The 9,473-nt window shown below is 45.8% G+C and overlaps 2 protein-coding genes and 1 non-coding gene across 3 annotated transcripts; 1 reads left to right on the top strand and 2 right to left on the bottom strand.

Annotated features, from left to right (window-relative positions):
* On the bottom strand, positions 1-240 carry LOC147982341 (RNase MRP). The gene has a single exon (XR_015600067.1).
* Positions 241-286: 46 nt separating this feature from the next.
* Positions 287-4,199, top strand: LOC125546270 (proteinaceous RNase P 2). The gene is made up of 6 exons (XM_048710481.2): positions 287-1,372; positions 2,651-2,752; positions 2,851-3,026; positions 3,265-3,388; positions 3,472-3,540; positions 3,656-4,199. The coding sequence occupies exons 1-6, from the start codon at positions 302-304 to the stop codon at positions 3,887-3,889; spliced, it is 1,776 nt and encodes a 591-aa protein (XP_048566438.1). The 5' UTR covers positions 287-301; the 3' UTR covers positions 3,890-4,199.
* Positions 4,200-4,451: 252 nt separating this feature from the next.
* On the bottom strand, positions 4,452-8,456 carry LOC125546271 (Zn-dependent exopeptidases superfamily protein). Its single transcript, XM_048710482.2, has 9 exons — positions 8,132-8,456; positions 7,700-7,835; positions 6,983-7,255; positions 6,360-6,507; positions 6,009-6,248; positions 5,554-5,686; positions 5,296-5,477; positions 5,001-5,113; positions 4,452-4,738 (listed from the first exon to the last, which is right to left on the bottom strand). The coding sequence occupies exons 1-9, from the start codon at positions 8,349-8,351 to the stop codon at positions 4,630-4,632; spliced, it is 1,554 nt and encodes a 517-aa protein (XP_048566439.1). The 5' UTR covers positions 8,352-8,456; the 3' UTR covers positions 4,452-4,629.
* Between the last annotated feature and the right edge of the window lie 1,017 nt (positions 8,457-9,473).

Below are 9,473 nucleotides of genomic sequence, written 5' to 3'. Positions count from 1 at the left end.
TGCCACAGGAGTGTAAGCCCCGTTCTGTTAATCCATTACGGACCAAGTGAATAACTGTGAGATTGGCCAATTGACCCAGAGCCGGCCCCCTGTGATTGGGCTCCACACTCGTCTCTGCCCCCCGCCGAGGCAGGGAGAGCCGGCTCATGGGCCGTCCACGTCTCCGTGGGCGCATCGCTGCGCATGGGGCCCGGGGACTTTCCAGGGCTGGTTAGGCCCGCTCACTTCATCCTGTGGCTAGTGCTCCCAGAGGCACCAACTCCGCCTTATAAACCGCGATGAACTCCTCTCGGCTAGCGGTATGGGACTAATCTCAGCGACCGGCAGCGCCCTCCTGCCAAGAGTATATGGGCCATGGCCGCTGAGCGGCTCCAAGTCCAAACCCTCGCTTCCCGTTAGGGTTTCTCTCCAGCCGCCCATGGCCACCGCCGCCGCCGCCGCCGGCGACGGGACCCGCCGTAAGCGCGGCCGGGGCGGGAAGGGCCCCAACTCGGACCTCTCCCGCACCCTCACCGACTGCACCCGCCGCGGGGACGCCGCGGCGGCCATGGCCGCCTTCGACGCCGCCGTCTCCGGCCCGGACGCGGCGCCCGACCTCCGCCTCGCCGCGCACCAGTACAACCAGCTCCTCCACCTGCTCGCCTCCGCGGACCGCGCCGCGTTCCCGGCCCACCCGGCCGCCGCCGCGCGCCGCGTGTTCGCCCACATGCTCGGGGTCGGGGCTCCCCCCTCCGAGGCTACCATCACCTCGCTCGCCCGCGTCGTCGCCGCCGCGGACGCTGAGGGTGCCGACGAGGCCTTCGGGCTCGTCTCCACCATGCGGGAGAAGTACGGCCTCGCGCCACGCCTCCGGTCCTACAGCCCCGTGCTCGCGGCGTTCCGGCGCGCCGGGGAGGCCGGCAAGGCCTACGCGGTTGAGGCACACATGGCGGCATCCGCCGTCTCGCCGGAGGAGCCTGAGCTCGCTGCGCTCCTTGAGGTGAGCGCCAAGGCGGGGGATGCAGACAAGGTGTATGAGTATATGCACAAGCTGCGGCGAGCGGTCGGCTGTGTTAAAGAGGAGACTGCGGAGGTGTTGGAGGCATGGTTTCGGAGCGAGAAGGCGGCGACGGCTGGGAAGATGGATTGGGATGCATGCCAGGTGAAGGACGCCATTGTGGCGAATGGCGGTGGGTGCCATCAGCTGGGGTGGCTCCAGAGTGGCCCGTGGATGGTGCAGCGGGTGAAAGTTGGGGCAGAAGGCGAGTGTGGCGGATGCGGATGCCGCCTAGCTTCTGTTGATATTGACATGGAGGAGACACAGAAGTTTGCTGACTCTATTTCTGGGTTGGCCCTTGAGAGGGAGACCAAAGCAAATTTCAGCCAATTTCAGGTGCATATATACTGTCCCTTGGGTTTAACTCCCTAGCTAACCTGGAGCATTGCACATTTTGTTAATATAGTTAGTTTCTTTAGTTTACTGGCAATTGTGATATGCAGAGTAGATATTGTGTTTGGTTTTATTCCATTTACTAGCTGGCACCGTGTGGTTTTCTAAGAATTAAATTGGGAAAACGAGACCTGGAGATAGTATGCCTCCCTGTTTTCTGAGGATAGTGACTTGTATCGTGACCAAATTCAGTAGGTTTATATGATAAGCTTCTTCATCTATGTTAATTTTCACCTCCGTTTATAGAACTCTGGTTGTGTTAACAATCTGAGTAATCCTGAAAGACCTTGTGGTTGGTTAACATGCCTTCAAAATAATTGCTTGCAGAAGTAACTGCTCCGTAAGTTTTAGTTAGGGGAATCCATAATCTTCATATAATTAAAGCATGACATTCACCTGGAGATAGTGTGCCTCCCTGCTTTGTGCAGATAACTGCTTGTGTGATGATATGTTGTGGCCAAATTGAATGGGCTTATATGATTACTTTCTTCATCTATATTTTATGTTTGGTTTATAGAAATTGAACTACTGTTGGTTAGCATACTTGAGGCATCCTTAAAGACCTTCTGGTTGGTTGCCATGTCTGCACAATAATTGCTTGCTCAAGTAACTGGTCCTAAAGCTGTAGTTAGTGAAATCCATAAAAAAATCATATAACTAAAGCATGACAGTTATTATTAGTCTAGAAATAAAAACTAGCTAATGAGAAGTGCCAATCAAATTAACATAAATTGTGATAGGCAGACTCATGTGTGCTTGGTTTTACTCAATTAGTAGCTGGCATTGTGTGATTACTAAGAACTAATTTATCAAAACTATACCTGAAGAAAGCGCGCCACCCTGTTTTGTGCATATGACTACTTTTGGTGTTGTTGTTCTGTAGCCAAATTAAGTGTTTGTACAGTAAGTTTATATGTTGATTCGTTTATGGAAACTGAACTGCAGTTGTGTTAAAACATTTTAGTCACCCCTAAAGGCCTTGTTTTTGGTTGCCATACTGCACAATATTTGCTTGCTCAAGAAACTGATCGTAAACCTGGTAGTCAGGGGAGTCCGTATTCACCTGTCTAGGAACTAAGGTAGCTTAAGGAAAGATGACAATCAAATTATGTTCCGTATACTGTATTGATTTGTCTGTTGCTTTTATTTGGAGAAATACATGTTTATAAAGTTCAGAACATAGTTTTTCCTTTTACAAGCTGAAATTTTGACTTGCTGTAGGAGTGGCTGGAAGCACATAAAGAATACGAAGCTATAGTCGATGGTGCAAATATTGCACTTTATCAACAAAATTTTGCTGAGGGCGGTTTCAGCTTAGTTCAGGTCTGTGCATCATCCTACACTGTATTCTGATGTGCTGTCACCACTGAAGTAATTTGTACTAATCCCATGTTCCATTTGTCATGCTTAATATAGAGCAGTTGGATGCTGTTGTAACTGAGCTACGAGATAGATATAATGGGAAATGGCCACTTGTTATACTACATAATAAACGCATCGCTAAGCTTATGGAAACTGCATCCAATAGGCATCTTATTGAAACTTGGAGAGCAAATGGAGCATTGTACACATCGCCAAGTGGGTCAAATGATGACTGGTAATGTTTTCCCCACTTTCTAGCCGTGGATATTCTTGCACTTCTTGTTTCACATTTGTAGTATGCTTCAGATATTAATCTAAGTTCAAGTTCGCCTTATTCTGAGCTGGAAGTGCATCTCTTACCCTGAACTGCATATATTGACTAATATGTGAAATTAGATTGTTGTTGATTTTCAGCATCTTACCAACTGTTATGTTTCCTGGGTTTGCTAAATATATGTGATATAACTTTGCAGGTATTGGCTATATGCAGCAATTGGATTGAACTGTTTGCTCGTGACTAATGATGAAATGAGAGATCACATATTTGAGCTCCTAGGATCATCATCCTTCTTCTACAAGTGGAAGCAAAGACATCGGGTGTGCACTGCAAAACTTATGAATCATATAACCACTCCTATTCCTATTTATTTGTTAATGTGCTAATCTAATTGCAATTGCAGGTCAAGTACACTTTTAATAAAGGGAAGGCGGTGCTTGTTCTGCCACCCCCCTATTCTTCGGAGATTCAAGTAAGTATCCAACTTAGGTTTATATAGAGCTTCCTATCATCACAGGAATCCGAGACAGGATCCCGGCATGTGCCGATGTTGGAACGTGCTGTCACTGATGTTGTCTTCATCGCAGGAATCTGAGACAGGATCTTGGCACGTGCCAATAGAGGAGAAATCTGGCGACGAGAGAGCTAGGACTTGGCTTTGTATTGGTAGGACAGATCTCACCAAACCACCCTGTGAACCTCTGGTGGCCAACCGAGTTGCCCAGGATTTATCTCCATCTGAGGCATCTAACGGAGCTGGGCAGAGGCAACCTGAAGAACAGGCTGCACCAGTAACTGGCAAAAGAAAGGATAGAGATTGACGCCGCTGCCATTTGTGGGCAACTGAAGCATGCCGTATTTCTGCGACGCGCTTGGTTCTGCGTTCCTATAGTAGTCCAGGAACAGGGATGCAGTGTTAGCGACATCCCTAACAGCCTGTTTGTGTTTTACAAGCATTGTAAAGTACACCTGACTTGCGTGCAGCTGTGCACCAATTTGGTTCAGTTTTCATCGAGTTTTTTTTTTTGGCAAAAAGAACTGCATTGGTTCAAAGGATAGTTGTTATCATCCATGATCACATTGTACAACAGTGGGAGGTTAAACTGGCTATACCATTTATTTTCCGTGCTATGTTTTTCCTTGGCAATGATAGTGTGAACAAGTGAACAAGAACGGCCATTGTTGAGTGTTAAGTTTCAGAAAAGCTATTAGAATGTGTTATTTGTTTTTTCTTGTTTGATCATTTTGCGGAGTTGTACCAGCAGCTCTTAAGTTAAGTGTGCCTACAGCAATTAGAAATTTTCTAATTTACGGATAAAACTAACTGTGATCAGCAACAAGGAGAAACAATTAGCTTCAGAAATTTAAGTTATAAACACAATCTCAAGGAAATTTCTGTTAATTTGTATTATTGCTTGGGAAATGATTTTCAAAGCCAGTGCTCTTGTCTTAAACTAGATCGGATATACAACAAAAACTGATACTATGATCAAGACATTATTCAGAGGCCGAGCTGAATATCCATACATTCTTCAGAGACTGCACATTCAGATGTCAAGAGCTAAAAGTCTACATTCAGTTTCTGGTCAATGTCCGAGAACATCTCGAAGAAAGCTTTGAAGTGCTTGTATGTGGTGTCTATGTCTTCTCTGCCACACATTTCCCGAACGCTGCAAACCAATGCAATAGTGGTCAAGTACTTGTAATACAACACATGATTGTAGGAAGAACCATGATGCGGATAGAGATAGATACAAATCGAAGCATATTATTCATGAGATGTGATTGTCATTTGTGTTCCATTTGCAGCATCTCGGTAAGACATTGTGTATGTGAACTGAAAGAGAAGTCGTATAGCTGATATTTTTCCAGATACATGCTAAATCAGTGTGCGATAACCAACAGGTGCAAAGAAGAGAAAGCTGAGCATACCTGTGCATGGAAAGCTGAGGAATACCACAATCAACAGTCCGTATGCCAACACCGGAAGCAAGTATGGGACCGATAGTTGACCCACAACCCATATCATTCCTCACAACAAATTCCTGTAGGGTATTCATTGCATCAGTACCATTTCTCAAACTCACTCACATACTCGAAAGACAGCAAATTTTATCTCATAGTTAAATAGAGAGTAAGAAAACGATCATCATTTGTTTAAACAGTGAACCTTGCACCAGAAGGAATTTTGTAACCGTTGTTTAAAAGCAAAGAAGTCAAAAAATACCTGGACGGGAAGGTTATGAATTCGAGCTATTTCTTTGAAGAGAAAAGCTGTTACAGCACTTGTGGCATAACGCTGGTTAGCATTATGCTTGATAACAAGTCCTTTTTGTAGTTCTGGTCTGTGGTACTCTTCATGCTTGTCTGGATAGTTTGGGTGCAGGGCATGAGCCATATCTGCGGAAACTGAAAGGGAGAACAGAGTTCAATCAGAGACTTGTCACACGCTATACCCAACAGACAGTATAGACATGAATCCTACCAAGGAAAGAAGAAGTTAGTGCACGCTCTAAAGCCCCCTCCCCCATGGACTGATGCATCAAGGAGTCAACAATTCGTCTCATGGCCTGGAATATGGTTGGTGCACCTGCCCCTTGCATCGAATTTGAACCAACCTGAACAGTGTCATGTTATAACACGAGGAAGAAGAAGCCAGGCACAGAAAACAAACAAGGACACCCTAGATAGTTCTAATTCAAAAATCCTTTGTGCAAATATTTTATACATAACTATATCATTAAGAACTACTCTTAGTCCAACAATCAGCAATAGTTTATGTGAACATGAGCAACTACTGAGCTATAACTTATCAGTGATATTTCTCATTCACAACCATATTAGTCTTAAAGCCATCAAAACAGGCTCCAAACAAGTATTAGGAATCCAGGATATGCATACATATACTTGCACCAAGGAGAGCAGAACTTGTTCGAATACCTCTTCGTTATCAAACAAAGCAATCATTCTAATACCCTTCTCGTTGGACAAATCTTCTGGCATCTTGGAAGAGCCCATGAGGGATTTAAGGGCACAATAACATGAAGCGAGGTTATCCAATCTACCAGAATAAATGAACTCATTCTTCCCCCCACCAAGGCAGCTAGGTTGGGTATCACACACGTTCAACTCCATACCAATAATTTCATCTGATCCACAACCGATTTCTTCTGAAAGAACCTGTGGGTCAGAAAGTTGGCTATAAGTGCAATTTGAAGCCAGCTTACAAATTTAAAACTAAACTCTTGCTTCAATGATGGGCAATAGGAAAAGGATAGAGAGTGGAATTACTTGCAAAAGTAGTGAATGATGGACAATCTTTGTGGAACTTGAACTTTTTTTGTCATCAGAACTGATAATAGTCTCTTCACATTTTGTTGCAAGAAGTGGAGCCAGATGATTCTCTAGATTAGGCTTGAATCCTTCAGAATTCACTGTGCTAAAAGGAAAACAACTCACTCAGCTACACATGGAATGGCCAAATAAAGTTACAGCTAAATAGGATAGCAATAGCAACAACCTACTAGATGCTTGGCTGCAGATTCAATGAACTTGAAAGGATGGTATCGAGATAAGCTTTCAAAAAACTTAGATGCAGATAAATGGTGGATTATATGGGTAAAATGGAAGAATGTTACTACAGATAAATCCATTTAAACAGGACATCAACAATCTACTGGATGCATTGAAAGAATGTTACTGGGATAGGTCTCAAATACCATGATATGGATAAATTTTCTATTATAGAAAAAAAAATCATTATACTTGGGAAGGGCCACACGAGACTGCAGTACTAGAAGAGATGTCTAAAACTCTATTGCTAGCCAGAGGGTAGAAGACTACATCTTAGATTGCATTTTAGTTCTCAATGGAAAATTGAAATTAACAGTGATAGAAAGGGCATGAGAAATAACCGGTCAAGATGTATAGCCAGTGTCGGTACGCGAATGAGTGGTCTGTTCACTTTGACAAGCTTATGCGTAAATGAACCATCTGGAACCTTGAGGATGACTCGTCCGGCCAGTGTTAGATCTCTATCAAACCATGTGTGCCACAACCCACCTCCATAGGTCTGTACACCTACCATTTGATGGCCAGATTTGAAAGAAGCAGATCTCGGTTTCAGCTTGAGGCATGGACTATCAGTGTGGGCTGCAATTATATTGAAACCATTACCAACTCTGTACCTGCAGAACAGAACAAAGGCATTTGCATGTCTTTCAGATTAAACATGCACTTACGACAGTTTCACAATCACAAATTTTTGATTTGAAATCATGTTTTTGGTACTGAGCCATGGGATACGAATTATTAGTTTGAAACTCATAGTATGTTGCCATGGGATACCACCCAGCAATCCAGAGCTTTTACAGATCTTCGAAATTAGGACGAATACAGTACAGGCATGAGAAGAAAAACAAATTCTAATGCTGTCATGACCTCTTCCTTAACTACAGATATCTAAATCACTTAAATACTATGGTCATGCTTTATGCTACAACAGAGGTTTGTTTGATAAGATTGAATTGCCAAAATATAAGATATGCAGGGCAAGGTTAACCAAGAAATCTTGAGTGATAACACGAATGCACTGCGAGTATGGAGGAGCGGAGCTCTTCGAACAAACTCACTTTTCCCCGACTGCAAAGGCCACCAAGCAGGACATGTTGCGAGTGAAGAAGTAGCGGCCACCAGGCTGCAGGTCCCAGTCGTCGTTCTCGCTGAGCAGCTCGAACCCCGCCGCGAGCAGCTGCCTCTTGGCCTCGGCTGAAACCATGACCAACACAAACAAACAGGACGAAGTAAGCACTTGAATAGTTGAATTTGCCACCAACAGGCAACAATGCCTAAATGCCAGGGTCCATGGTGCACATAGTTCACAAGATAATTAGCAGCATTTAGTGGTAAGAATGGGCGGCGAGCTAGCGTTCGTCCCGGTGAGGAATAAGACCGAACAGATTGAGGGCCTCGCGCATGCCGAGCAGAGACGGGACGCCTGGCGTGGCGTGGGTTGTGAAGCAGAAGCATGGAGCGGAGGGGCTTTCGCTCGCTCGTTCACTCACCAGTGGCGTGGAACTGCGTCCATGACTCGTTGAGGTAGTCGAGCAGGCCGCCGACGATGGAGGGCGAGGGGGAGGAGGGGGCGGCGGGGTGGTTGGAGCAGAGGAGGCGGGAGGCGGGTGCAGCGGGTCTGGTGGTTGGGAGAGCGCGGCGCCAGGGGGAGGAGAAGGCGGCGAGCGGAGCAGGCGGCGGCCGGAGGAGGTGGAGGCGGAGCAGCGCCATCGGCGGCGAGGTATGGAGAGGACGACGCGATGGATGAAGCGCAAGCCGCAGTGTAGCTCCGTCCACCGGTCCACGAATCCAGCCACGTGCCTTACGCTGTTACGCAGGTGGGTACTGTATTAGACTCGCATCTCCGTCCTCAAACTACCCGTAACACCACACATATCTAAATAAAATAGATAACTTTTTTTTAATAGAAATACTTGTATTCCTCAGTTACCAGGTCATTACAATCTTTTTTTTTGCGGGGGTAAAAGGAGTTTTATTACTTGATAATAGTGTTACAATCAAGAGGCCAAAGCTCCTCGATACAAGGTGGAGCCGAAGTTAACCACACAGCAGTGGTACACTCCGTATGGCTATAGTTGGCCAACCGATCTGCAACTCTATTTTGACTACAATGAATTTTCTGAGAATAAAACTCCCTATTACACATTAACTCCTTGATCTCACGAACCAGGTGCCCATATGCAGAGTGCTCCAGTCCCTTGCTCGCCAAACTTGATAGTGCTTCCGCCGAGTCCGACTGAACGATCACTGGGAGTGAAGTATGTTGGATGGCCAGAGCCATACCTTGCATTATCGCATGTAGTTCAGCTTCGAGAGCATCATTACAGTGAAATAACACTCGATACGCAGAGAAGATGAGATGTCCATTGCTGTCACGTAGAACCATCCCCGCGGCGGCTGTACCATCCGAGCTATCGAACGACCCGTCCACAGATAGAGCCAACCGCCCTGGATTTGGATTTGGCCACGGCAGGGCCAAAGGCGTCTTCTTCTCAAGCATGGCAGGGGCTGCCGAAGATGGCATCTTCCCCTTGATGATTTCATCCGATGAGAACCGGCCAGCCAGCAAGACTGAATTATAATAGCTATCCAGAAAATCGACCGTAACTTGGACTGGAGGTATCTCCTTGCCATGCGTTTGATCAGATCGCAATTGCCATATACGCCAGCATATCATAATGATCATGTTCCGTATGTCATCAGGGCACCTGGACAAGAGATGTAGTAACCATTCCTTACCAGTATCAATCAAAACCTCATCACCAGGAAGTGGCCATCTAGTGCGCATGCCCAGCCAAACACTTCTGGCATGAGGGCACGCCACTAAGGCAT

Source organism: Triticum urartu, chromosome 3A (genome assembly GCF_056163025.1).
Source record: "Triticum urartu cultivar PI428250 chromosome 3A, HENAU_Tu73, whole genome shotgun sequence".
In the NCBI taxonomy this organism is placed as follows: domain Eukaryota; kingdom Viridiplantae; phylum Streptophyta; class Magnoliopsida; order Poales; family Poaceae; genus Triticum; species Triticum urartu.
The sequence above is the reverse complement of the archived record's forward strand: the minus strand, read 5'-3'. Positions and strand labels throughout refer to the sequence as shown.